Source organism: Grammomys surdaster, unplaced genomic scaffold (genome assembly GCF_004785775.1).
Source record: "Grammomys surdaster isolate TR1022 unplaced genomic scaffold, NIH_TR_1.0 880, whole genome shotgun sequence".
NCBI classification, from domain to species: domain Eukaryota; kingdom Metazoa; phylum Chordata; class Mammalia; order Rodentia; family Muridae; genus Grammomys; species Grammomys surdaster.
In genome coordinates, this window is record NW_021605299.1 from 44,703 (window position 1) to 72,184 (window position 27,482).

At 48.6% G+C, this 27,482-nt stretch overlaps 4 protein-coding genes across 6 annotated transcripts; 1 reads left to right on the forward strand and 3 right to left on the reverse strand.

The window, feature by feature from the left end:
* Positions 1-3,647: 3,647 nt before the first annotated feature.
* On the reverse strand, positions 3,648-4,941 carry Mblac1 (metallo-beta-lactamase domain containing 1). Its single transcript, XM_028782802.1, has one exon. It carries the CDS (start codon positions 4,862-4,864, stop codon positions 4,082-4,084), a length of 783 nt encoding a protein of 260 aa, XP_028638635.1. The 5' UTR covers positions 4,865-4,941; the 3' UTR covers positions 3,648-4,081.
* A 724-nt stretch (positions 4,942-5,665) lies between these two features.
* On the reverse strand, positions 5,666-11,858 carry Cnpy4 (canopy FGF signaling regulator 4). The gene is made up of 6 exons (XM_028782801.1): positions 11,642-11,858; positions 8,880-9,006; positions 8,689-8,785; positions 7,386-7,508; positions 6,626-6,743; positions 5,666-6,534 (listed from the first exon to the last, which is right to left on the reverse strand). The coding sequence occupies exons 1-6, from the start codon at positions 11,775-11,777 to the stop codon at positions 6,398-6,400; spliced, it is 738 nt and encodes a 245-aa protein (XP_028638634.1). The 5' UTR covers positions 11,778-11,858; the 3' UTR covers positions 5,666-6,397.
* A 304-nt stretch (positions 11,859-12,162) lies between these two features.
* Positions 12,163-21,088, forward strand: Taf6 (TATA-box binding protein associated factor 6). Of its 2 annotated transcripts, none has more exons than XM_028782783.1 (15): positions 12,163-12,211; positions 14,752-14,967; positions 15,432-15,518; positions 15,636-15,789; positions 15,981-16,037; positions 16,163-16,282; positions 16,668-16,813; positions 16,922-16,999; positions 17,111-17,212; positions 17,320-17,502; positions 18,495-18,569; positions 18,671-18,796; positions 19,759-19,932; positions 20,093-20,290; positions 20,556-21,088. In XM_028782783.1, exons 2-15 carry the CDS (start codon positions 14,812-14,814, stop codon positions 20,934-20,936), a joined length of 2,037 nt encoding a protein of 678 aa, XP_028638616.1. In that variant the 5' UTR covers positions 12,163-12,211; positions 14,752-14,811; the 3' UTR covers positions 20,937-21,088. The 2 variants fall into 2 exon arrangements, with proteins under 2 accessions (XP_028638616.1, XP_028638617.1); XM_028782784.1 differs by lacking the exon at positions 12,163-12,211 and adding an exon at positions 12,264-12,617.
* Positions 19,267-27,418, reverse strand: Ap4m1 (adaptor related protein complex 4 subunit mu 1). Of its 2 annotated transcripts, XM_028782785.1 has the most exons (15): positions 27,199-27,418; positions 27,010-27,098; positions 26,533-26,639; positions 26,355-26,451; positions 24,594-24,704; positions 24,430-24,510; positions 23,486-23,548; positions 23,338-23,404; positions 23,193-23,246; positions 22,982-23,088; positions 22,789-22,883; positions 22,497-22,541; positions 21,754-21,804; positions 21,547-21,658; positions 19,267-21,450 (listed from the first exon to the last, which is right to left on the reverse strand). In XM_028782785.1, exons 1-15 carry the CDS (start codon positions 27,254-27,256, stop codon positions 21,226-21,228), a joined length of 1,362 nt encoding a protein of 453 aa, XP_028638618.1. In that variant the 5' UTR covers positions 27,257-27,418; the 3' UTR covers positions 19,267-21,225. The 2 variants fall into 2 exon arrangements, with proteins under 2 accessions (XP_028638618.1, XP_028638620.1); XM_028782787.1 differs by lacking the exon at positions 23,486-23,548 and having other exon boundaries at positions 27,199-27,308.
* Between the last annotated feature and the right edge of the window lie 64 nt (positions 27,419-27,482).

Sequence of the window (27,482 nt, forward strand, 5' to 3'; positions counted from 1 at the left end):
AACCAGCAAGCACTGTGATCAGAGCCACCATGTGTCCCAAGTAGCTGGAGCGTGGAGAGAACACTCAATCTGCCCGTGATGGTCAGGATGATTGACAGTTTAGCAGAAGCTTGACAGAGAATGGCGGATCTAGGTGAGTGAGGAGGATGGAGCACCTGGTCTTCCCTGCCTGTCTGGAAGCCCCTTGGAGGAGAGGTGTTTGCTCTTGTGCTGGTCTGGAGGCACCAGCACAAGGTCAGGTGTGGTGGCACATATCTGGAGATTCCAGCACTTGAGGTAAGCAGGGAAGTTCACCGGCCATTGAGGCTGGTGAAATGGCTCACCAAGGTAAGTTGCCTGTCACCAAACATGGCAGCCTGAGTTCAGTTCCTGGAACTCACGTGGTGGATGGCGAACACAGACTTCCACAGGTTGTCCCTTGATTTCTACATGCTTGTCATGCACAACACACACAAATTAGTGAAAATGTAATTAACAAGTTTTACAAGAGTTCTAGGCCAGCCTGTGCTACCTAGTGAGACCCATAAAGCAAACAGAAAATAAAGAAGGGAGGAAGGGAAAGAGGGAAGAAGGAAGGGAGACTGGAAAAGAAGGAAGCATGCATTTCAGGTGGCCAGAGAGAGAGACTGAGACCTTACCATGCAAAAGGACACTGTAGCACAGAGCCTAAGAAAAATAAAGGCTGACCAGTGTCCACAGCCTCAGGACTGCCAGCTTTCTCCAGGGAACAGGACAAATAGTTAAAAGTAACAGAGAATTCTTTTGCCCCTGAAGTCTGAGACATCTGGGTTAAAAATGTGTGTGTGTGTGTGTGTGTGTGTGTGTGTGTGTGTGTGTGTGTGTTCCAAGGTCTCAGGTTGCTTAGTCAAGCCTCAAACTCCAAATTTTGCAAAGATAACCTTGAACTTCTTCTGATTCGTCCACCTGCCACAGTGCCAGTTTATGCAATGCTGGGTGCCAACTCAACTCAGGGATTTGTGCATTCCAGGCGGGGATTCCACCAAAGTAAGCTCAACTCCTCTGCTGCCTTTTGGGGGGAGACAATAATCTCACTGTGGAGCTCAGGCTAGATTTGAACACATGACCGTCATTCAGCCTCCTGAGAGCTGGGGCTACACGCATGTGGCACCAGGTGCTCCTTATTCAGAAAAGGAGAATGTGTCCTTTTTCGAATGGTTGATAGGAAATAAATGTGTGGTCTAATCCAGAAGTCACCTGCCCCAGCAGGTCCTGTCCTGGGAAACCCTCGGGAGCCAGGCTCCTTGGGTTTGGCAGAAAGAGGAGGAAGTCGATGGAGGAGGAGGTGGAAGGACAATGGAGGAGAAGCACGTGGCCTGGAAAAACCGCAAGTTATAAGGGATCTCATAGCTGGGGAATAGAGTAGTGTAGTGGTAAATCTGCGCAATCCAGGCGTGCAGCTTATATCCATAATTATTGAGCTGTGTTTTCCTTGACTGGTCTTATTTGGGTCGGAGATTTCCCTATCTCAGCGACCAGTTTCTCCATTACTATTTAGTTCATTCCTGGGTTACTTAACCTGTTGGGCTTTTGTTTTGTTTTCTCACCATAAAAAAGAGGTAACAATAGTGCTCCTATTATAGAGCTGACAGAAGGGTGATGTTTGTATCTGCTTGGCCCAGGAAGTGGCACTATTAGGTGTGGCCCTGTTGGAGTAGGTGTGTCACTGTGGGCATGGGCTTTAAGACCCTCATGCTAGCTGCCTGGAAATAAGTATTCTGCTAGCAGCCTTCAGATGAAGATGTAGAACTCTCAGCTCCTCCTGCACCATGCCTGCCTAGATGTCATCATGATCCCGCCTTGAAGATAATGGACCGAACCTCAGAACCTTTAAGCCAGCCCAATTAAATGTTGTCCTTATAAGAGTTGCCTTGGCCATGGTGTCTGTTCACAGCAGTAAAACCCTAACTAAGACAGAAGTGGAAAACAAGATGGACTTCCTCTCTGTTTATCCCCATGTGCTCCAAAAAAGTACTGACAAAGGGCCTGGGGGCAGGTTGGGACATAATTGTGAAGAGAATCGCAGCCATAATGATAGGCCATGGTGAAAATTGAAACTAGTACTTTGTACATGTTAGGCAAGCACTGGATTGAGTTACCTCCCAAAGCCCCGTGGGTCTCCTTGCTGCTAAAATGGGTCACACTGTTGTGGCTCAGAGAATTACAGCTACTGTTCTGTTACCACGGACACCCTTCTCTCAGATCCTCTGGGAGGCAGCCTTCTCCTCATTCAGTTCTTTGGTCACACACCTTCTCAAAAGCTGCATGTGGTAGCCGACCCTGTAATCAGAGCCACCAGAGAATTGAGACCAGAGGATTGAGAATTTTGAGGCCAGGTGTGTTACACAGAGAGTTCTAGGCCAGCCTGGACTCAGAACAAGATGGTCTTGAAAGAAAGAAAAAAAGAAAGAGAGAAAGAGAGAGAGAAGGAAGAAGGAGGGAGAGGGAAGGAGGGAGGAAGAAAGAAAGAATGAAAGAAAGAAAGAAAGGAAGGAAGGAAGAAAGAAAGGAAGGAAGAAAGAAAAGTTGTACTTGGTAGCACTCATCTATATTTCCAGCACTTGGGAGGTCGAGGCAGGAAGATCAATCAGGTTGTCCTCAGCCATATGGCAAGTTCAAGGCCAGCCCACTACAAAATTCCCTAACCTAAAATAAAAACAAAAAAAACAGGGACTAGAGAGATGGTTCAGTGGATAAAGGTACTTACTGCCAAGCCTGATGACCTGACTGTACCTTCAGAAAGCAAATGGTTGAAGGGAGGACCAACTCTTGCAACTTGTCATGACACCCATGGATAAGCCACAGCTCAAATGTGCACACGTGTGCACACACACACTGAGAAATAAATGAATGTAAGAAATAAAGAACATCTTTCAGCTCCGGCTTTCCATATCTCTCAGCATCAAGCAGCCTCTCTCTGCCCGGCTCTCCTTCCTCATCCTACACAGATATATACTATGTCACAACCTATAATGATTTGGTTGCTACTACTATTATGGTTGTCTTCCTGTCTCCTGAATGGAATGTGACTTGTGTAGGGGGTGAGGAACTTGTCATTTGCTCATTACAGTGGTATCACAAGACCTACATCAGTATTTGAGACATTACAGATGCTAAATAATTATCCACCGAGTGACTCAAGGAATGAACTAAAGTCAGGTGAAAGCCAGATGGGGCGTCACATGCCTGTAATTATTTAATCGAATATTTGGGAGGTGGAAGCATAAGAATCAGGAGTTAGAGCTGGGCGGTGGTGGCGCACGCCTTTAATCCCAGCACTTGGGAGGCAGAGGCAGGTGGATCTCTGAGTTCGAGAGTTCAAGGCTAGCCTGGTCTACAGAGTGAGTTCCAGGACAGCTAAGGCTACACAGAGGAACCCTGCCTCAAAAAACCAAAACAAACAAACAAACAAACAAAAAAGGCCAGCTTAGAAGCCAGGCTGGAGTACATGAGAATTTCTAAACAAACAAAAAAAGAAGTCAGGTTACTAAGGGGTTAGCTCTTATGTCTGGAACCTTCTCGCCAGCGTGCATCCTAGGAGAAAAAAGCTATTGGCCACTGTTCCTCTTTTGCAGTATCTGGTTACAATCCCAAAGATTACTGCAACCAGCATTTTCCATTTACATCAGTACAGTAAAACTTCCAGTCTAATTTTATTTTGAAGGTCCTAACAAGAGTGTAAGTCAGGATAGCTCAGCGGGTAAAGGTGCCTGCCGCCAAGTCTGGCAACATGAACTTTATCGTGGGGACCCACAGGATGAAGAGAACCGACTCTTCCAAGTAGCCTTCAGTACTCCACGGGCACACACACACATCCAAATAAACATTTTAACTATTGTTTTTCCTGCCTTTTACCAAGGCTCATGGAAGATGCAGAGCTGAGATAGTCCTTCGTCCTACTTTGGTTCCAATGGTAAAGGTGACTGATGCTAGTCATTCTGTCCTGTCTGGAAGCTGCCCCCTGGAAAGCTGCACAGGACACACCTTGCTTGCCCTGACTGTGTCCTCTGAGTCTCCTGGACACCAGTTCCTCCCTGAAAGGGCTTTCCTGATGAGAGTCCAGTCAAACGACCTCCTTGCCTTCACATATCGAATCCTCCGAACTGTTCACTGCTTCCCTGACCACTCGAAAGGGAGCTCCGTGACCAGGCACCACGACATCAGCCACGCTCAGAATCCTCTCCCGGCTCCGCTGCTGAGCTACTGGGTCTTCGCTCAGGGCCTGCCAGGAGTCCTCGTCACCAAGGCGCTCGAACACATCGCCAGCCACCACCACAGTGCCCAGGCTGGTGCCCTCCACTACGACGCTCACGTCCCGCTGTCCCCCGTGGCCCGGCGTGGCCCACACCTGCAGTCCGGAGCCCAGTATCAAAGGCTGCGTTTCACACAGTCCATGGGGCAGATAGAGACCTCCAGGAAGGCAGAAGTCATGGGACACTAACAGAGCTGCCTCGGGAAACAGCCCTAGGTTCCCGATATGATCCGAGTGCCCGTGGGTGCCCACCACGAGAGTCACGTCTCCGGGGGCCACGCCCTGAGTAGCCAGGGCTTTCAGCAGTGCATCCCGAGCCCAGGGTCCCCCGGTGTCCACGAGGATAGGGCCACGCACCGCCTCCTCCAGGGCAGTCTTAGCACCGTCGTCTGCGGATGGGGCCAATCGGCGGCTGGAGTCCGAGGCCCAGCCCCGAGGGAGGACGAGAGTCACCGTGCCATCAGCACGCACCGCGTCGCCGGCTCCCTGTGGCTCCGCGTAGCCGCGCAGCAGAACCGCGACCGAGTAGGAGCCGCTGGGCGCCAGCAGAGGGGTCTCACCGTGCAGCGGCTCAGTGCACACTGGTCCGCTCATGGCAAGGGAAGGAGATAGACCCCGCCACGGGCGTCTACCCAGTCGCTCCGAAATCCTACGGCAAGCCCGGCCACTCTTTGCAAATCGCAACTCGTTGCTACCCTCCCCCAGCTCTTAAGGTGGTATCTCCCTCTCCCCCTGCTGAAGATGGTGTCGCCCAATTGGCTTTCTCACCAAGACTTCCTAGATTCTTTTGGTCAGGGTTCCCCTTAGGTTTATAATCGGTAGGTCCTCACGCTTCCACATTTTAAAGATATCGTTTCCCTCTCCATTCTACCTGTTATCTACTTTGAAACTAATCTATCGCTCTCCTTAAACCTTTTTTTTGACTCTGGGAAAACTCAAAAGGCGAAAAAAACGCGAGAAATTTTGCCCTTTATGGGCTTCCGTACAATCTGCAGCGCCTGTAGTACTAGCCACGTTGCCTAACCGTAACCCTAATCCTGTACAGTTCACATCATGAGTTACACTAACTTCTGATTTTTGTGGTTTTTTTTCCTATTTTTTCTGATACAGGGGCTTAAGAAGCCCAGGATGGTCATGAACTTGCTACATAGCTGAGGAGGACTGAGTTCTTGACCCTCTTGCCCCGACCTCCAAAGTACTGGAATTATAAACGTGTACCACCACTCTGGATTTACAGTCCTAGTAGTACAGTGGTTTTCCCAAACCTAACCAGTATCCTTGGGTTGCATAATTATAAGAACACCACTAGCTACTAAGAAAACAGGCCAATGGCCCCACTGTCTGAGTGCTCCGTCATCAATACTGTGTGGAATGTTTGAAATGGGACTCAGCTGATATACATATAAAAGGTTTAATAGCAGTATAGAAAATATGGCACCTGTGAAATAGGAAATAGGCCACATGTCTACCCCACCTAACCCCAGCATTGCTTCACTCTCTTCCAGCGTCCTGTTATTCAGAGATTGATGTAAACAGCCTCATATTTGCAGTGTATATTGGTTCTTGAGGGTCCCGTTTTGGCTTCTTACTTTGAGACAGGGTCTCATGTAGCTCCAGTTGGTCTTAAACTGCTACATAGCTGGATGATATTCTGATATTCCTGCCTCTGCTTTTCAAGTGCTGAGATTACAGGGGTATGTGACCACACCAGGTCCAACTCCCATCACTGTCCATACTAGGCAGGCACTCTACCAACTGAGCTACATTCTAGCCCTTCTCTGGCCTCTGGAAAGGGTCTAAAATAGACTCTTTTAAAAAGCAAAGCGACTTTTCCACAGCTCATACCACCATTGACCAATTGGTGCAGGAGAGGACAGGTAAGAGAAAGGTCTCAATACTGTCACCACATACTTGCTCAATTAACTGGCTGCATGTGGCACATCTCTTAAGGCAAAACTTAATTCTACTTCTCCCCCCTTCTCCTCCTCTCATGTTGCCATTCTGGGTCTCCAGGATCATGGCTGAGATCATACAAAAAGGACAGTTAAAAGCCTTGGGATGGGGAAGGGAGAGCTCAAGAGTTTAGAAAGCTCTCTCTGACCCATCCTTGGGATTCAAAAGTAAAGGTCAAAGATCTTCTGGGTCATGCTTGGGATTGTCTGAAGTCTTGGTTGTCTCCTCTTCCTCTTCCTCCTCCTCTTCATCTGCCTCCTCCTGCCCATCACTGATCTTCTCCTTTCCAGTCCAAGTTTCCTGTAGACAAGCTAAGTAGAATAAGAAAAAAGAAAAAAAATAATCTCAGTGTTAATGCAGGGAGTAGCTGGAAAGCTGGGAAGCTCCAACCTTTACACTTACCAGTTTCGGAGGCCGGGAGCACATGACGTTCGCAGAGAAAATGCTGTAGGGGCTGCTCCTGGTGGTGGAAGTACCAGTCTCCTACAACATCTTCAAACTCCTCCAGCATCGTCTCACACTGGGAAAGAAGAGCAGGAGGAACATCTGCTCTGAGGGGCAGTGGAAGGCCTGCCTTACACTCCCTGTCACCCCACTCCCTTAAGCACCTTTCAAGAGGGCAGGGAGCCAAAAGGTTATATTTGGCTCTCTAGATGTGTGATTCTCGTTATTCAACATTTACTAGTATCTGTTACTATCTAGTACCTCATATATCTACTCTGCTAGGTGGCAGATGCCTATAATCCCTTAGGAGGTAGAGGCAAGAAAGATCCTGTACTGAAGCTCATTCCCAACCACACAGTGAGTTACAGACCCAGCCTGGGCTACGTGTAATAATCGTGTCTCAAAATCTCAGCACCTCTGAGATTCTAACCTGTAGAGTGGAAACTGGTATCCACACCTGTGACATGGGAGTAAAACGAGGCAGTAGCTGGAAAGTGTGTGGCCCAGAATCCAGGACACAGTAGGTGCCTTAGCATGTACTGGTAGATATGATGACCCGTACAGTATTACTTCTTGATATGCTGCTGGGCCTGCTTTCATAAGTGGCACAGTCCTTAACTCTTTGTCTTCTCCCTGCTCAGAGGTAGTCATCCCCTAATATCAAGCCCTGAGACTTAGGTCCTCTCACCTTCCTAGGCAAAGTGGTATTTTATCCTACCTGCTTCTTGAGGAATGTGACTTCCACGCTGGGCTCGTCCCACAGCTCCAAAGGGATTCCCAGATCCACTTTCACTCCCTTCTGTACCAGGCCTTTCAGTGTTGCCATGGTCTGACTTTGACCCTGAGGGATGGAAAACTTGCTGTAAGTCCAGTCCACCACCTCATCGCTTCCTACATCACCACATCAGCTTTATCAGCTACTGAAGACTCTGGGGTGTGTTCTATGAAAGAGTCTAGCCATAATAAGGGGATACTCCAAATTTAGGGGGAGACTAGCAGATATTCCTTGAGGATCTTGGACGATATAGATCTCTGTTTCTGAGGAACAGGGTCCTGGGCTGGGAGAGATAGCTTAGTTGGTAAAATGCTTCAGGATATTAGTTAAATCCCAGATCCACATTAACAAACAAACAAACAAATAACAAAACAGGCGCTAGACAGATGGCTCAGTGGTTGAGGGCACTGGCTGCTCTTCCAGGGGACCTAGGTTCAATTTCCAGCATCAACATGACAACTCACATCTGCTTGTAACTCCAGTCCCAGGGAACCTGACACCCTCACACAGATATACATGCAGGCAAAACATCAATGCACATAAAATAAAAATAAATAATTAAAAAAATTCAAAAAGCAAAAACCAGGCACGGTGGCATGAATTTACAATGGCGATGCTGGGGAAGAATGAAACAGATGCTGGGGTTCCCTGACTAGCCAGCCTAGCCTGCTAGTCAGTGAGCCAGTAAGACTGTCTAAAACAACCAAGGTGTATCTCAGTGGTACCCAACAGGGTATCTCAGTGGGGAAAGGTGATTGCCACCAAGCCTAATGACCTGAATTCAATACCCAGGACCCACACTGAGAAAAGAGAGAACCAACTCTCACAAGCTATCCTCTGACTTCAGTAGGGCATTGTGACACACTCACACATGAAGTCATTATTGGAGGAGAGAAAAAAAAGGATCTGTGTGTTGTGCTACACGCCTTTAATCCCAGCACTTGGGAGGCAGAGGCAGGCGGATTTCTGAGTTCAAGGCCAGCCTGGTCTACAGAGTGAGTTCCAGGACAGCCAGGGCTACACAGAGAAACCCTGTCTCGAAAAACCGAAAAAAAAAAGAAAAAAAGAAAAAAATGAAAACCAAACCTAACCACAAAACCAAGGTGGATGGCTCCAGGAAACAACACCCAATGTTGATCTCTGTCCTCTCTACATGCACACATACACATAAAAGCATATATAAGCCTTTTGGAGGGAAAAAAAAAAAAGGAAAACCAAGCAAAGCCCTTCCTGGGAACCATCTGACCTTGGCATATCTCAGTGACCCCTTGCGTTCAGCATGAACATTGTAATCCAGGATCCGTTCACACAAATTCTCCAAAGCCTCTTCCAGCCTCGTCTCACTGTGGGAAGGAGAGAAATAAGACTCCTTGATGTTTCAGGAACCCTGCAGCTCCTCTGGGCTTGGTTAGGAGGTGGATCAGCACAAAGACTCACGAGAGGCTGTAAGGCACGTGTCTCTTCCTCTTGCCCGTGTCTAGCACCTGACCCAGCTCCAGCACTTCTCGGGATCGGCCAGTTCGACTCAACTCTTCCTGTAGCTCCATGCTCAGCAGCTTACACACTGGAAGTAAAGAGATACCCAAGGGGGATGAAGAAGACAGGCAACCACACCAGCATCCTTCTGCTCTTGACCAGAGGCAGCCAAGCACATAAACATATACTCTGCAGCCAGAATGATTGGAAGAGAATACTGCCTCAGTCTCAGGAGCTGTGTGACACTTGCTGTGTCTTAGCTTCTTCAGCTCTGATATGGGGATAAGACTGTGTCTCTTATTGAGGTGTGATGAAGATTTAAGTGCATCAATATATGTGAAACCTGAAACCCCTAGGGTCATGTCTGGTATATAGTGAGCACTGTGTAAGAACTTGGTGTCACACTGATCTTATTTACTGAGCTACTTTATTACGTACCTAAGAGTATAGAGAGCATAAAACCCATCATGTCCTGTGAAACACTGCTAATATAGTTTGGGACTGACAATGACCATACAGTAGCAATGCTTCAGAGTTACAATCCAGAAACCTGTTTTCATGCTGGATGGTGGTGGTGCACGCCTTTAACCCCAGCACTCCTGAGGCAGAGGCAGGATGATCTCCGAGTTTGAGGACAGCCCAGTCTACAGAGTGAGTTCCAGGACAGCCAGGCTATACAGAGAAACCCTGTGTCTGAAAAACAAAGTAACACCTTGTTTCTAGGGCTGGGGAGACTACTCAGCAGGTAAAGGAACCTGCTACCAAACCTGAAGGTCCATAAGATAGAAGGAGAGAACCAACTTCTCCAAACTGTCCTCTGACCTCCACTTACTGTACAATGAACATGTTTACCTACACACATACACAACCACATACTACACTATGACACATGCTCACCCACCAAATACACAACACAAATGTAGTTTTAGGATGAAAGCAACTCAATCACCAGGAAATGCAAAATTCTTCCAAAGGTCACTTTCTCTACAGTAATTTCAATAAGGGTGATCATATCTTTCTACCACTGCCTTTCCCAGTATCTGACCTGACAGATGGTGGTCTGGGTTTGTCAAGAGAAAAGTCTCCTACAGAAATGACAACTAGACAGGGATAAATAACAAAAGTGCTTTCATTGCTATGACCTGAGACATGGGCAGTCCCTCTTCTTCCAGGACTTAAAACATAGCAGGTGACAGGCAAGGAGGGAGTCCAAAGGAGACATTTAAACTGGGTCCAGGAGAATGAGTAGGAGCTTATCAAATACAGAAAGGAGAGGGGGGAAACAGCCAAGAAAAGACAAGGGACACTCACTGACTGCGAGAAGTTGGGTGTGTCTGAAGCACAGGCACTTTTAGGAATGTCGTATAAAAGCACAAGAGTGTACATACAAACATTTACAGCTCTCCCCTACCCCCAAAAGTTGGCTTAGGTTCTGGGAAAACAGTTCAGGAAGTAAAGTACCCGTAAGATTAAGGACCTGAGTTCAGATCCTAAGAACTTATACAGTGTTAGGTGATGTGGCACACATTATCCCAGCATTTTGAGATTAGAACTAGAGACATGTGGTTTATATGGTTAACTTCCAGTGGAACCAGAGAACCCCGTCTCAAACAAAAGGTAGATGTTTCTCCTGAAGGAATAACACCTGAGGTTATCCTCTGACCTCCACATGGATGTCATCCAGGTGTACACACACAAGGTCTTTGACTGAACACAGGGTTACAAAAGCAAGAGTGCCAAGGTTAGACCTGTGTTTAGGAAGCTTAAGAAGTCCTAGGAGATGCCAGGCAGTGGTGGCGAATGCCTTTAATCTCAGCACTCAGGAGGCAGAGGCAGGTGGATCTCTGAGTTAGAGGCCAGTCTGGTTTACAAGTTCCAGGACAGCCAGAGGTACAGAGAGAAATCCTGTCTCCACCCCCGACCCCCTAAAAAGACTCAGGAGAAGAGTGGGAACACAGAGGAAAGGAAGTTAGAGATTAGAATCAAGTCATGGGTAACAATGATAATAATATGTTGTTGGGTGTGAAGTGAAGCTATAAGGAATCCAAAGAAAAAGTTAAGTCAGGGAGCCACAGGATATTTATTCAATGACCTGGCTTCCTCCCCGTTGGGGGTGGGGTAGCGGGAGGACATTTACTAATGCAGCCAGAGGCCGTGCTGCTTGTTGTAAAATCTCTATAGTGCACCCCATCTGCAAAGCCTAACACCGATGGACAACTTCTTAATGGTGTGGTGTCTCCATCTTTTGTTTATGAGCTTCAGCTGGGGACTTACTCACCTTTAAACCCCTGAAGGGGGTCATCAGGCCTGTAATTTGCAAGCGTCTCTGCCAGGGCGGGGCACAGTATGTCTATAAGGTATGAACCTTACAGTCCCCCCCCGCCCCATGCAAGTTGTCCAGATTTTTAACAAGGAGGGAAACGCACTGAGGAAGATGCACCGTAGAGGCAGCGTTACAGCTCTTGAACTACAATTCCCACAATACATTGGGGCCCGAGTCCGCAAGAAAAACCTAGCTCCTTCTGGATGCCGCCTGGGAAATGTAGTGCCACTTTAACCCTGATTCTCTCCCTCATTCCCATTGAAGTGTTACCAAGCTCCAACAGAACCTCTTTCAAGACAGTGGAGTGACCCATCTATCCTAGCCCATTTGATTCAGCCTAGAGTTATAGAGGTAGAAGGTAGATAGGGAGATGTAAATAGCAACTGCTCTATTTCTGTACCTTCGCATTTGCTGGGCAAACGTTCTGTGTCATCTTCCTCCTCTTTTGTCGTCCCAGCCCAAGCACCGTACGCTGCCAGGATGAAAAGTAGTATTTCCAGCCGCACAGGTCTCATGACAAAACGCAGTCCACACATATACACAACCACCGTTTGCCTTCAGACCAACTTCTGGAAGGCAGCGGGCCCTTTAAATTTAGGCGCAGCCGGCAGCAAGCTTTAAAAAAAAAAAAAAAAAACTTGGACCGGTCAGCGCATGCTCAGTACTATCCCGAAAGTGGGTGGAGCGTGTTAGCTCCGAGGCCTCCCCGCCTCAGTTTTGTGGCGCCTCCTGAAGGTCCTGGCAGCTGGGTATAGAAGATACAAATTGAAGTAATTAGAATGGAGTAATATGATCTTTGCACATACACGTAGAATGTAATTTTTATATAATTTCAAACTGTGAATCGATATGGTCTATTTTGACATAGGGAAGAGGAGTGATAAGTTCTTGGCTTCTGCCAGGACCTACTCCTGCCAGGGGGCGGGGCCAAGATGGCGCCGAGCGCCGGGTGAGCGGCGCCTTAGCAGCGGTGAGAGGCTTTTACTGCTCCCGGTGCTTGGCTGGCGGGGGAAGGTCTGAGGTGTATCCGGGAGGAGACCCTTTGAAAGGGCCCATGTGAGGACTGGGAAGAGGACGGTTGGTTGTGTGTCCGTGCTCGTGGGGACCCTGTGCGTGATTGCACTGGAAGGATGTTGGGGAGATGTAGTGGATTGTGACCCTCCTGTAGCGCTGCCTGGGGAAATCTTCGAATCACTTCCCTGCTGAGAAAAATGATACACAGATATAGCTCAAGTTATCCGTCCTCTGAGAAGTCTTCCTGTCTCTTCCACTGATCTGAGAAACTCCCGAGGCTGCTAGAGTGTTTTATGAACCCTTAGAGGCAAGGGTACCGCAGGGGACTGAGACCCGACTACTTCTTGTATACCTGGCACCAGGTACATAGTATGTGCTGAATAATTGTATTTCCTGTAGACAAGATTTAACAAAAGTATGAGAAGACTTGGGATGAAAAGAACCAGTCCCTAGCACTCAGTTCTGAACACTCTTGAGGTTGATCTTCTCGTGTCCAGTGTCAGGCAAGCTCCTTTCCTTTTGACCACAGAGTAAACTCCAAGCTTGAGTCTGTGTCTTTTTCATTTTGGTAATTGTTATACCAAGTATTTATTGACCACTTACACCTTTAAGACTTAAAATTCATATATTTAACAATGTCTTAGGTATCAATCTAGGCACCAGATAGGCCAGTGAACATAACAGACATATTCCTGTCGACTGGTGGGGTAAGGATGATAAACAAGAAGAAATGATAGCCAGGCTTGGTAAACAGCTGTAAAAGGCAGGAGAATCTCCAAATCAAGGCCACAGAATGAGTTCCAGACAAGCCTGAGACCCAATTGTAGAAGTGTTGCTTAACATGTGAAAGGCCTTAGATTTAATCTAGAGTGATTGGTATGTGCTTGTAATCCCAGCACTTGGGAGGTAGAGGCCAAAGGACCAGGAATTAAGACCAGTGTTGTCTACATAGTGAATTTGAAGCCACTGGGGAGTGGGGGCGGGGTTATAGGAGACCTGCTCCTAAAGAGAGGTGGTGGGATCAGGTAGTCAGCCAAACACATTTAGGAAGAACATAATAAAACCTATAAAGCCAAATGCATGTTTGTCAGATTTAAAGGACAGCAAGGAGGAGGATGTGACAGGGTAAAGTGGGAGAAGGAGGGACAGGTGATCAGAGATATGAGAGAAAAAGAAAAAAAAAACCACTTTAGACAGGAACTTATTGCATAGCTCAGACTGGCATCAAACTTGCTGTCTCCCACTTTAGCCTCGAGAGTGCTGGGATTACAAGCACATACCAATCACTCTAGATTAAATCTAAAGCCTTTCACATGTTAAGCAGCCCTTCGACAATTGGGTCTCAGGTCTGTTAAAAGTCCATTGAAATTAGAAGTGTTGATCCCTACACCTGGACAACAGACAGATCTTGAAGGGAGGGCCTTGAAAGGGTTTTATGTCAAAGGGGAACCATAATAGGAAAGAGTTATCTAGTTTGTATTTTGACAGACCACTTTGGTTTTAAGGAACAAATGCAAGAAGGGTAAGATGGAAATAGGAACACCTTGTCCAGGGACTGAGTTCAGCAGGCAGTAGGTGATGGGGTCTGGTTGTGCTGCCTGGTAGGTTTTAAAACAGTGCTGGGAATCAACCCCAGGCCCATTGCATGCTATGTACCTTACCACTGAGCCGCATCTTCCAACCCTTACCTGGTGGATTTGATTCAAGCATCCAGATAAGAATGAGTTATGCTGGATGTGGTGACACATGCCTACAGCCCCAGCACTTGGGAAGTAGCAGTACCAGGAGTTCAGGGTCATTCTCAGCTACATATGGAGTAAGACACTAGCCTAGGCTACAAGAGGCCCTATTTCAGGAGGGGGAGGGGGGAATGCCTGAGCCAGAGAGAGAGAGAGTGCGGTGCACTCGCGAGCCTGAGCCAGGCAGTGGTGGTACACGCCTTTAATCCCATCATCCAATCAGTCATCCAGGAGGCAAGAGGCAGTTGGATGTCTGAATTTGAGTTCAGCCTGGCCTACAAAGCAAGTCAGTTCCAGGTCAGCTAGGGTTACACAGCCTCCGGGTGGAAGGGTAGGGGACAAACGTCTGGAGGTGTAGCTCAGTTGTTAGAGTATTTCCCACCACCACAAAACTGTGGAGGTACACGGCTATTATCCTAGAATTAGGAAGGCAGAAGCAAAAGACTCTAGAATCAAGACTATCTTTTATTACAGAGTTTAGGGCGTGCCTACAGAAATCCTGTCCCCTAAATTAAGAGCAAACAAACAAATTTTCATTGGGCATGTTAATACATGCCTATAATCCCAGTACTTGAAAGGCAGAAGCAGGAGGCTGGAATTAGAACTGTCAGGGCTACATAGTGAGCCCCCGTGTCTAAAAGAAAAAGGAAAGACCAAACTATTTGGTAACTTTGCTCTGAGAACTGCAAGCAAGGAGGGAACTCAGATGTAGGCTTTGAATTGTTTTCCTTTTTATCTTGTCCCATCCCATTGTCAGGATCTCCATCTCTCCACCCTGGGGAGGCATCCTTCCAGGGACAGGAGCTGGAATTCCAGCATGGCTGAGGAGAAGAAGCTGAAACTCAGCAACACTGTGCTGCCCTCTGAGTCCATGAAGGTGGTGGCAGAATCCATGGGTATTGCTCAGATTCAGGAGGAGACTTGTCAGCTACTGACAGATGAGGTCAGCTACCGCATCAAGGAGATTGCCCAGGTAACTCTTGTTTTTGTTCAGCTTTGCTTTGTGCCAACAATCCAACCTACTATGTAACTAAGGATAGCCTTAAACTTCTTCTTGTTTTTTTTTTGTTTTGTTTTTTGTTTTTTTTTGTTTTTCGAGACAGGGTTTCTCTGTGTATCCCTGGCTGTCCTGGAACTCACTCTGTAGACCAGGCTAGCCTCGAACTCTCAAACTCAGAAATCCGCCTGCCTCTGCCTCTCAAGTGCTGGGATTAAAGGCGTGCGCCACCACTGCCTGGCTGCCTTAAACTTCTGACCCTCCTGCCTCCACGTCCCACTGCTGGGTTTGAGGTTCTAATAATACCATGTCTTGTTTATGTGATGCTGAGTTGGAGGCCAGCCTGGTATACATGGTGAGTTCCAGGAGAGTCAGGGCTACACAGAGATAACCCTGTCTCTGAAAACAAAAACAAAATCTCTTTCCTTCCCACGCCCTAGGATGCTTTGAAGTTCATGCACATGGGGAAACGGCAGAAGCTCACTACCAGTGACATTGACTATGCATTGAAGTTAAAGAATGTGGAGGTGATTTGGAGGGGCTTAAAGGAGACAGGCGGTTTTAGAGTGGGGAGACAATGTACGTGTAGCCATGCCTCCCTTGAGCTGTTTCTCACGTCTTTCTCTGTCTGTCTCCTGGTGTAGCCACTGTATGGCTTCCATGCTCAGGAGTTCATCCCTTTCCGGTTTGCCTCTGGTGGAGGCCGGGAGCTGTACTTCTATGAAGAGAAGGAAGTGGATCTAAGTGATATCATCAACACCCCTCTGCCTCGGGTGCCTCTGGATGTCTGCCTCAAAGGTGGGGGGAGGGGTAGAGCTGGGTGCCCAGGGAGGAGGGGAAGGAAGCATGTGACTGGGAGGCACTTGACAAGAAAAGAACCGTCCAGTGTGTGAATGGCAATGACACCAGGAAGGGCCATACACCTTCCTTCATACAGGGTTACTCCCCAGTGTACATACCCAGAACTTAGCTTGACATCTTCCTTACAGCTCATTGGCTGAGCATTGAAGGCTGCCAGCCAGCTATACCAGAGAATCCACCCCCAGGTAAGATTTTCCTTACCCAGATCTCCTTTTATTCTCTTATTGCCCTTACTCTCTTTCCCCATCCCTGGCCCTCCAGGGCTCCTCCTACCTTCTCATCACTCCTACTGTGACCACTTTCCCACCAGCTCCCAAAGAGCAGCAGAAGGCTGAGGCCACAGAACCCCTGAAGTCAGCAAAGCCAGGCCAAGAAGAAGATGGACCCTTGAAAGGCAAAGGTCAAGGGGCAGCTGCAGCTGATGGCAAAGGTCAGTATCCTGGCCAGGCCCCTTCCTACTCTTATTCCAAAGCAAGATGGTCCTCAGTGAAGGTCACAGATAAAGGAACCTCAGAAAGGCCCAGAGCCTACAGAAGGGCTGCATGTTGCGGTGAGGGTTTGTCTTATACAGAAGCCTCTTCTGAAGCTTACTTTTTTATTTTTGACATGTGTACAGGTGTTCATGTGTGTAGGCACAGACGTGTGTGTGTGTGTGTGTGTGTGTGTGTGTGTATCTGTGTAGGCTGGAGGATCATCTTAGCAGTCAGTCCTCATGTGCTATCTACCTTGTATTTTTTTAAGGCAAGCACTATACTGATTGAGCTATCTCCCCAGGCAGAGTTTTCTTTTTCAAGCCTGTCTTCCAATTCACACAGGAAAAGAAAAGAAGGCACCTCCCTTGCTGGAGGGGGCCCCTTTCCGCCTGAAGCCCCGCAGTATCCATGAGCTGTCTGTGGAGCAGCAGCTGTATTACAAGGAGATCACGGAAGCCTGTGTGGGATCCTGTGAGGCCAAGAGAGCGGTAAGCTAGCCCTCTGGCTTCCCTTCACACAGAGGAAGAGTCTTCCTGGAACAAGGGTAGTTTTTTTACAGTAAGTGGTCCTACCTAACTCACTGACCCCTCCCACAGGAAGCTCTGCAGAGCATTGCCACGGACCCGGGGCTCTATCAGATGCTACCACGGTTCAGTACCTTTATCTCAGAGGGGGTGAGAGAACTGGGAAAGGCCAGACCCATGATGAGGCCGTAAGGGAGGGGGATGGCAAGGGAAGTTCATCTTAGGGGTCTCTGCACCCATCATCAATTTTCCCTCTCCTAGGTCCGTGTGAATGTGGTTCAGAATAACCTGGCCTTGCTCATCTACCTGATGCGTATGGTGAAGGCCCTGATGGACAACCCCACACTGTATCTAGAGAAATATGTGAGTGGTCTTGCCTCCTGTCTTTTCCAGGGTCAGGGACCCTTCTGCCAACCTTACCACAAGAGGTCAGGTATCAGAACTGGCTGACAGAGCTTGGTCTCTCTCAGGTGCACGAGCTGATTCCAGCAGTAATGACCTGCATTGTGAGTAGACAGCTGTGCCTGCGGCCAGATGTGGACAATCACTGGGCACTCCGGGATTTTGCTGCCCGACTAGTGGCCCAGATCTGTAAACATTTCAGCACAACCACCAACAACATCCAATCCCGAATCACTAAGACCTTTACCAAGGTAAGTGCCAAAAGTGTATCAGATGATGCAGACCATCCCTTTAGGGCTATCCCCATGAAAGAGAGCTTCACCCACCTTGAAGCAGAAATGATACCTGGAACACAGAGACTGGAGCCATGGAGATTGGGCCCAAGGGACTTGAACCTCTGTATCTTAATGTTTTGTGTTTATAGGTGATGTCAATCCTTCCCAGTTAGCCTGTCTCCCCCCCCCCCTTTCCAGTTTTTCTTTTTTTTTTGAGTCAAGAGTTTCTCTGTGTAACCCAGGCTGCCCTGGAACTTGCTCTGTAGGCCAGGTTTGGCCTTGAACTCACAGATCCACCTGCCTGTCTTCTGTGAGTCCTAGGATCAAAGGCATGTGCCACCACTGCTTGGCAGCCATCTCTTTTTTGAAACAGTGTGTCACCTACCCCAGGCAGGCCTTAAACTTGCTGTATAACCAAGGATGGCTTTTTTGTTTTTTGAGGTAGGGTTTTTCTGTGTGTAGCCCTGGCTGTCCAGGACTCAAACTCAAAAGATCCACCTGCCTTTGCCTACTAAGTGCTGGGATTAAAGGTGTGTGCCATCATGCCTGGTTTGAGGATTTTTTTTTTCAGGGTTTTGTTTGTTTTTGTTTTTCGAGACAGGGTTTCTCTGTATAGCCCTGGCTGTCCTGGAACTCACTCTAGACCAGGCTGGATTTCTTTTTTTCTTTTTTCTTTTCTTTTTTTTTTTGGTTTTTCGAGACAGGGTTTCTCTATGTAGCCCTGGCTGTCCTGGAACTCACTCGGTAGACCAGGCTGGCCTCGAACTCAGAAATCTGCCTGTCTCTGCCTCCCAAGTGCTTGGGTTAAAGGCGTGCACCACCACTGCCTGGCTCTTGAGGATGGTTTTAAACTTCGAATCTTCCTGTCTCTACCTCCTATGTGCCAAGATCAGTCATGTACCACCAAGCCTGGTTTAGCCATTACCCTTTCTAAACCTTTAACTCTGGGATCTTCTTTTTCTCTACAGAGCTGGGTAGATGAGAAGACTCCATGGACAACTCGATATGGCTCCATTGCAGGCCTGGCCGAGCTGGGACACGATGTTAGTCTCCAGGAAGAGCTGGGAGAGGGGCAGTTACATATGGTGTGGGAGAGGCCTTGGGTGACCTTTTAGCCTGGGATTCTCCCCTTCATTCCCACCAGGTGATTAAGACGTTAATTCTACCAAGGCTGCAGCAAGAAGGGGAACGGATCCGCAGTGTCTTGGATGGACCTGTGCTGAGCAACATCGACCGTATTGGAGCAGACCATGTGCAGAGCCTTCTCCTGGTGATGAGCCTCCACCATACCCTCTCTTTCTTCCCACCAGCCCACCCTCAGCTCCCACAAACATGGCTACAGTGTTTAGCAAGCACGAGGCACATCTTACTCTTTTACTCTTGAGAGGCTGGCACTATTGTGCATACGGAAAGCTAGGCACAAACAGAAACTGTTGATAGTCACTAACTTGTGGACCACACCGCCTTCATCCTGCTTGTCTCACTCTACGGCTCACTCTGCACAAGGCACATGAACACCATATATGTCGTCAGCAGACACAGCAAATCCTGTCTGCATCAGTTGATCATTGTGAAAGGAAACAGTCTTTTATGTTAGAATTTGTTGACTCCTATAGATAGGATCTTGCTGTACAACCTTGGCTAGTCTGGAACTTGTAAGGTAGACCGACCTGGCCATGTGGCCATCCTGTTACCTGTCTTCTGAGTGCTAAGATTATAGGAATGCACCACCACACCAACTAAAATCATCCCGTTTTATTTTTATATGCTCATGAATGAACACCATGGGTACAGGTGCCCACAGAAGCCAGAGGAAGGTAACAGATCTGCAACTAGAGGATGCTTGTGAGCAACCACCCTCTGAGGACTAAACCTCTGAGCTACCTCTCCAGTCCCCCATTCTTGTGCTGCTGGGAATTGGACCTAGGGCCATATGCATGTTTACAAAACACTCTACCAATGAGCTATATTCTCTTTGGCCCTCTTTACTTTGAGATATGACACCTGCTCAGCCTAGCCTGGAGTTCTCTATGTAGCTCTGGCTAACCTAGAACTCAATGACCTTTCTGCTTCAGCTCAAGTGCTGGGACCACAGGCATGAACCACCACACCCAGCTCTGATGGAATGCCCTTATAGAAGCATAGCCTCTCACTGTGGCTTCTGACAGCAGTCGAGGAGCTCCCCTCTCACCTTTGGGGAGGATACCAGCCCTTACTTTACCTCCTCTACAGAAACACTGTGCCCCAGTCCTGGCGAAGCTGCGCCCTCCACCTGACAATCAGGATGCCTACCGGGGAGAATTTGGGTCCCTTGGGCCCCTTCTCTGCTCCCATGTGGTGAAGGCCAGGGCCCAGGCTGCTCTACAAGCTCAGCAGGTCAACAGGACCACACTCACCATCACACAGGTCAGCTGCTGACAGGAAATGTACAGGGACCCAGGTTTGGGATAGGACTTGCCAGCAGTCTCAGGGAGCTGGACCCCACTCCTACCCCCAATGAAGAACTACCAAGAGTGACCGAGGTCTGCCTTCAATGTTAACATTTTCTTCCTGTGTCTCTTCATAGCCTCGGCCCACACTGACCCTCTCACAGGCCCCTCAGCCAGGCCCTCGCACCCCTGGCTTATTGAAGGTCCCTGGCTCCATTGCCTTGCCTGTCCAGACACTGGTGTCTGCGAGAGCTGCTGCCCCTCCTCAGCCTTCTCCTCCTCCAACCAAGTTTATCGTAATGTCCTCATCTTCCAGTGCCTCATCAACCCAGCAGGTATGTGGAGCCATGGTGAGGGATGTGAGCAGCACCCTGGGGAAACCTCCAAGTTGTGACCTAATCCCTTCAGGCTCAAACTCAGATGGCACGAGAGCCGCTTATCAGGATCTTGGAGGCCTCAAGCTAGCAGCAGTCTTGACCATTCATTCACTGGGGACTACAAGGGAAGGTGGGAGCAGAGGGCATGGGTCAACAGCAGGTACCTGGAAAAGGATTCTGGGGGAACTAAGGACGTGACCCCAGGCCCTCCTTTCTCCCTCAGGTCCTGTCCCTCAGCACCTCAGCTCCTGGCTCAGGCTCTACCACTACCTCTCCTGTCACCACCACGGTTCCCAGCGTGCAGCCCATCGTCAAGCTGGTCTCCACTGCTACCACTGCACCCCCAAGCACAGCCCCTGCTGGTCCTGGCAGTGTTCAGAAATACATTGTGGTCTCTCTTCCCCCAACAGGGGAAGGCAAAGGAGGCCCTCCTTCTCATCCTTCTCCAGTCCCCCCTTCATCTTCTTCACCATCACCACTTGGGGGCAGTGCCCTCTGTGGGGGGAAGCAGGAAGCTGGGGACAGTCCCCCTCCAGCTCCAGGGACTCCAAAGGCTAATGGCTCCCAACCTACTGGACCTGGCTCTCCCCAGACTGCTCTGTGATATTGTCACATGTGCTGACCTCCTCTCTTCTGCAGATTCCTACACACACAAACAACGTGTGAGGGATGAAGGAGGAAGAACTTTTCCCCAGTGACTTTCTTTTTAGATACTGTACAGTAAGTTCCTCAGAATAAAAGTTGGATTTGTAAGTTTGTGAGCCTCCCTGTGTCACAGATGGGGTGAGTCCATGGAACCTTCCTGTCCAGATCCAAAGTCACAAGAAAGAAAATGTCCTCTTCCCATTCAACTGCCTGCTAACGTTGCTGTCCATATCCTTGTTTGGGAAGCTTCAGATCCGAATTACATAGGCATTGCTGTGGCTTAGATGTCGAACCCACTTGTGAGGGTTGGCATTACCACAGGCGCTAAAGGACAGTCTGAGGAATCGAACCTGGAGGCCAGAGCATGTGTGCCGAGGGAGTTCAAAGGAGAGGCTGGCAGGACCCAGCCCCAAGGGGGAAGCTGAGGGGGAAGGCCCATGGCTAGGAGGTCCCTGCGAGCCAGGGACATCCATCTGTAAATGAAACAGAGAAAAGGTGAGGCTAGACAGCTACCCAGCAGCAGGAGGACTGGGCTGTAGAGAAGGTGTGTGAGGATCAACAGTGCATACCTGGAAAAGGCCAGAGAGTTGAGAGCCTCCTTGTACCCGAGGCAGATCCCAGTGAAGGGCTCCTTCTCCCAGCTCTGCCTTCTGATCTGGGCTGCTCAGTTCCTGAGACAGGCTGGATGGTGGACAGGGAAGATGATGAACTAAGTGGCTACTTCCTAGGTAGAGCAGAGGCTCTACCCAGGGAGTCTTCCCAGCAAGCATGCTGACCTGACAACCCCTCGAGGCAGGGGAAGGTGCAGATGAACGTTGAGAGCTTGGCTGCGAAGAGGAAAGGAAGAGTCAGCCCCAGGGTGGCAGTGTCTTACCCTGGACCTTTCTGTGTGCACTGCTCTTGAGACAGTCAAACGGCTGAGAATGACTTTGAACTTCTGATTCTCCTGCCTCTGCTTCCTCCACTGCTAGGATTACAGGTGTGCAGCACCACACTGTCTGAGGTGCTGAGGATCAAAGGCAGGGCTCTGCATGCTAAGCAAACACTCTCTCTGCACACTGACCGACACCCCAGCCCCTTTTCTATGCCTCCATAAGAGTTCAGCACAGATGCGTTCCCACCTCTAACTCAACTGGAATATAAAGTTGGTGGATGCAAATGACTGGTTGTTTTGAGATGAGGACTGGCTTCATAACTGGTGAACCTTCTGTTTCTGTCTCCCATCTGCTGAGATTACAGGTACACACCACACACTACAAAGCTTTAGTGGACCCATCTGGAGGAAGAATTAGCAGGTCCTTGGGCCTATTTTCTGTCCCATACAGCTGAACTGGGCTTGACTAACCCCCACTCTTTTTTGTGTTTTGTTTCCTGAGACAGTGTCTTATGGAGCCCAACCTGGCCTCCCAACTCCCTATGTATTTGAGGTTGGCCCTGATCTCCTGACCCTTCTATCTCCCAAGCGATGGGATTATAGGTGTGTGCCACCATGTCCAATTTAACCAGTTCCAACCCTTACCTCTTTGGGGGCAGGTCACACCGTAACTTGAGGTAAACCTGGAGCCTGGAAAGGGTGGCATACAATTACATCATATCCTATTGACCTCCCCTCACTGCTAATCCAGGGCCTCCATGGGACAAGACTGGGTAAATTGTACCCCAAGGAGGGAAAGGGCTGAGGTCCATCCCGAAAACATTAGCCAAGATTTTTCCCAACCTATATCCTATCATCTTTACCACGACCCTTCCATATTAAGCCCTGGGAACACGTATAGCTTGGAGTAGTTCTAAAACACAGGAAATAGTCTCACCGGCCTGAGCCTTGGTCCCATTGTACAGAGGGAAAGAGCCGGAAAGGAAGTGGTGAGGGGAGGTCATCAGAGAGCTGGTATCTCATCACAGTCAGCTGAGGCCAAAGAGGGACAGGTCAGGTTGGTCTTGCATTGGTCCTGCCTCCCTCCCCTTGGTGGATGGAATACACCGGGAATATACCCTGAATCTGACCTCGCCATGAGGCGGCTGCAGGCGGAGGACCCGATGAGACTCAAACTCATCTAGATTGACAGAGCTATGGAATGACACCTCATCAACTCGAATCCCTGGCCCATAACCTGCCACGAGAAGGAGACAGTTCTCCTGACCCATGTTTCAGAAAAGAGACATTTCCAACTTCTCTCCATATTTTTTTGAAGGGAAAAACTCATGCTCTCCTTACCTCTCAGTTCTGACTTTCCAACGCAAAATTCTTCTGTCAAGCCAATGCATATCTCTGTGGGAGGAAAGGACATGAGAAAAGGGATAGCAAATACCAGCATACACATCACAAGAAGTCTGCACCACACCTCACCACTGGTCCTCACCAGAACCACTGGGAAGGAAGCTCTTGAGCCGGATCTCTCCTTGGACATCCACCTTCAACAACGACCCCTGGAGGTGGAAGGAAAGTTAAGCTCAGCCTTCCCCAAGGAGCACTACCCTTCGAGTCCAAGAGCGGGAGCCCACACTTACATTAGACGCAATCAGTACAGACAGCCTCTCCACCACATCCAAAAACACCTCATTCTTTTGGCTCTAAGAAAGAGAGATTTTGAGTTATAGAGCTGAACACCTGTTTTGTTTTGTTTTGTTTTGTTTTGTTTTGTTTTGTTTTTTTGGTTGAGACAGGGTTTCTCTGTGTAAAAGAGCCCTGGCTGTCCTGGACTTGCTTTGTGGACCAGGCTGGCTTTGAACTCAGAGACTTCTACCTGCCTCTGCCTCCCAAGTGCTGGGATAAAAAGCATGAACCACAACACCTAGCCTGAAAACCTTTTTAAATGGACAGGCAATGACAAGCATGGTGACACATGCCTGTAATTTCAGCACTTGGGAAGCTGAGGCAGGAGGACTACCATGAATTCAAGACTGGCCTGCATTACAAGGTTGAAGGACCAAAGGAGAGCCTGTCTCAAAAAAACAAAAGAACAGGAAAAAAAAGTATTTGTCACATAAATATGATGATCTGAGTCTTATCCTTAAAATCCATGTGAATGCCAAGGTACTATAGGTTATTATAGGTAACGTATAACCTACATACACTAGGGAGGTGACGAGATGCAGACCCCTGAGGCTCACTGGTAGGCCATCCAGTCCCGCCTAGTCAGTGAGCTCCAGGCTAGTGAAAGATCCTGTTTCAAAGGAGGCGGATGGATGGCATTCCTGAGGATGACATCAAAGGCCTGATCCTTTGGCCCCCACACAAAAGCATGCTCTGCACACACACACACATACACACATGCATAAAATAAGCGGCAGATGAAGGGACAGGAGAGTTGAAGTAGAGTCCTGGAATGTGAGCCCAGGGGTAAAGGAAAGAATACCATGTCTAAAGGGAGTAGAAAGATAAGACGAAATTCTTGGACTTCAGGGTCTTAGGACAAAAAATTCAAGTCTGGCCTCACCGATCCTTCCCTTACCTGGTCAGAACGACTGGACAAGACGGGGCGGCTAGCTGCACTGCTTGGAGCCACTCTGTTCTGCTGTGTCTCTGCCCCAAACTGTAAAGCACCCAAGGCAACTAATCTTCAGCTCTGATGCTCACAGCCAACCCTCCTGCCCCTCTTCTTTCCCAGCTACTGACCAGTCCAACACTGCTGAGGTCAAAGAGGCTGAAGGGCTTGCTGACCACAGCTTCAGTCTGGATGAAGTTCCTCAGCATCTCTGTGGATGTAGTCTGTACATAGCCATAGTCCTAATGGACAGGAAGAGTTGAAATGGTGTGGATGTAGCCTCCTAACCACGAACTCCGTAAGAAAGGACATTTCTTCATGGTAGCATGGGACAAAAGAACAGAGTCCTTGGGGCTAGGGAGATGGTTCACTGGGTAAAAGGCTCGCTGATTGAGTGTGTGGACCTGAACTCAATCCCTGAAACTTAAGTAAATAAGAAGGTGGACATAGGCCGGGCGGTGGTGGCACACGCCTTTAATCCCAGCACTTGGGAGGCAGAGGCAGGCGGATTTCTGAGTTCGAGAGTTCGAGGCTAGCCTGGTCTACAGAGTGAGTTCCAGGACAGCCAGGGCTACACAGAGAAACCCTGTCTCGAAGAAGAAAAAAAAAAAAAAAAAAAAAAAAAGAAGGTGGACATGATATTCAGCATCTATAATTCCAGCGTCCCCATTCAGAGATGGGAAGCAGAGACAGGAGAACCGCAGGACGCTTGCAGGCTGGTTAGCTTAGCATACCTGCACTGGAGAACAAAGAGACCTTCCCTTTTCCTTTCTTTGTTTTGATTTTTATTTTTCTCAGGACAGGATTTCTCTGTGTAACCCTAGCTGTCCTGGAACTCACTCTGTAGATCAAGCTGGCTTTGAAGTCAAGAGATTCACTCACCTGCCTCTGCATCCTGAGTGTGCCACTATGGCAACCCTGGCTGGCCTCCAGCTCATTATGTAGGCTGGGAATGCCTCAAAAATCATAGTGATCCATCTACCTCTGGATGCTGGTATATTAAAGGCACGGACTTGTCTTGAACAAGGTTAGGACCAATACCCGATATTATCCAACAGTAAAGAAAAGGACACACACATGGAGGGAGACAGACAGACAGACAGACAGAGATCCTGTGAGATGGCTCTGTGGTGCTTGCTACCAAGCCAGCCAACCTTAGTTCAATCCCAGGGACCTAGACAGTATGTTGGTTGGAAACAAGCAAAAGCAACTTATTCTAAACACTATCACTTTATTCTCAGACTCCACTTAATCATAAGGAGAAACTAAATTCAAGGCCCTAGGGGAGCTGGGGACTTCCCAATAGCTGAACAGCTTCTGTTATAAACAGTTGTCTGAGTCCAGACATCTTAGGGACAACTTGTACACAGATGTCTGAGTCTAGCCATCTCAGGGACAGCTTGTAAGGGAACAGTTGTTTGAGTTCAGACACCTCAAGGACAGCTTCTCCATCTTGCTGGCAAGATCAACTAAGCTCATGTTCCCAAGCCCAGAAAACTACTCCTAATCTGATTGGCGAAAGTTCCCCTTGCTCAACCCCTTATGTCAAAATATGATTGGACAGTGATACAGTTCATCCACTCCCCTTTACTTTGAAGTGTCATCCTTTAAATATGCTAGGTAATTTCTCTTCAGGGTTGTAATTCATTTCTGGAGTCTGTTCTACAGCCCTGATCTATCAATATTGGCATGATTATAATACATTTTTGTTATTTGCATTGACCTAGTGCTTGAGTTATGGTGGATTTAAGCAGACCCTACAAGTAGAAGAGACCTAACTCCAGTAAGTTGTTCTCTGAACTCCACACATGTGCAGTGGTGTGGGCAGACACATATATATACACATATCAAAATGTACACATTTTTAGAAAGAGGGAAGTTTTGGGGTTTACCAGCACTTCATCCAAGAGTTCGTAGACAAGCGCCACATTACGTGAGATGGTTCCCTCATTGAGTGAGCCACAGTAGTCACCCAAGAGGGTGGCTAACCTAAGGAAACACAGCACATTATGTGTGAATAAACCTCACAGGCCCTCCTTCTTAAGGACTGCCTGTCCCAGTCCCACTCACCGGGAAAGCAGCTCCAGAAGGCTGAAAGGAGAGACGTTTTCTGAGGTTGTGGCCACCAAATAGAGACCACTGTGTCTGATGTGAATGAAATGACGATCATCGTGATACTGAGGCAGAGTTGAGGACAGAGGCATTAGCAAAAGACCAGAATTGTATTAATATAGCCTACAAGATGGCACCCTGAGGTCTCTACTAGTGACGGTAGAAAGTGTGACTCTGGACGATCCCTGAGACCTAAGACCTGGCTGCCTAATGTGTAAAGGTAGTACCTACCTCTCAGAGTTGCTGACAGTCAAGAGACGGGGGTGCTAAGCTCTGTATCTGGCCTCTTGTTAGTACTCAACACATTTATCTTACTTGGAGAAACGAATCCTCCCTCCCTTAAAGCTTCCTACCAAGCTGCCCTTGACGGGGAGAGATGAGGCACCCACCCACCTCCACAGTTCTAAGCCCCTGCTCGCCCGCCACAGTAGTTACCATGACAACCGGGGACTCGCCTCCAGGTAGTCCCGTCAGCTTCCGGTAGAAGAGCTCCGCCACATCACGACCACCACTGTCCCCGCGGACTAGCCAGGTGGAAAGATAGTTAAGGAGCAGGCGACACAGACTGATCTGGGCTCGATTTCTACCCAGCTACCTATCCCGTCTTCCCGGGTCAAAGGATACAGTCTTTATAGATCAGCGGGTCCCCCTTGGAGGACAAAATGAAGAACTGGGAAATCATGATCGTTCCGGAGGTTAGACGAGAAAACGGTGAAAGTTGAACCCACCCCGCCTTGCAGACGCGGAACAAAAGGCCGCACGGAGGCTGGCGCTTTAAGAAATACTCCTCCCACACACACTCGCGAGCATTAATTTCGAACCGCGGGAAACCGGGTGCCCAACCCTCCAGCATCTGGCAATCTTCCACCGGGCCGCCCCCTCGCCCCTGTCATTCAATCTAGATTCGT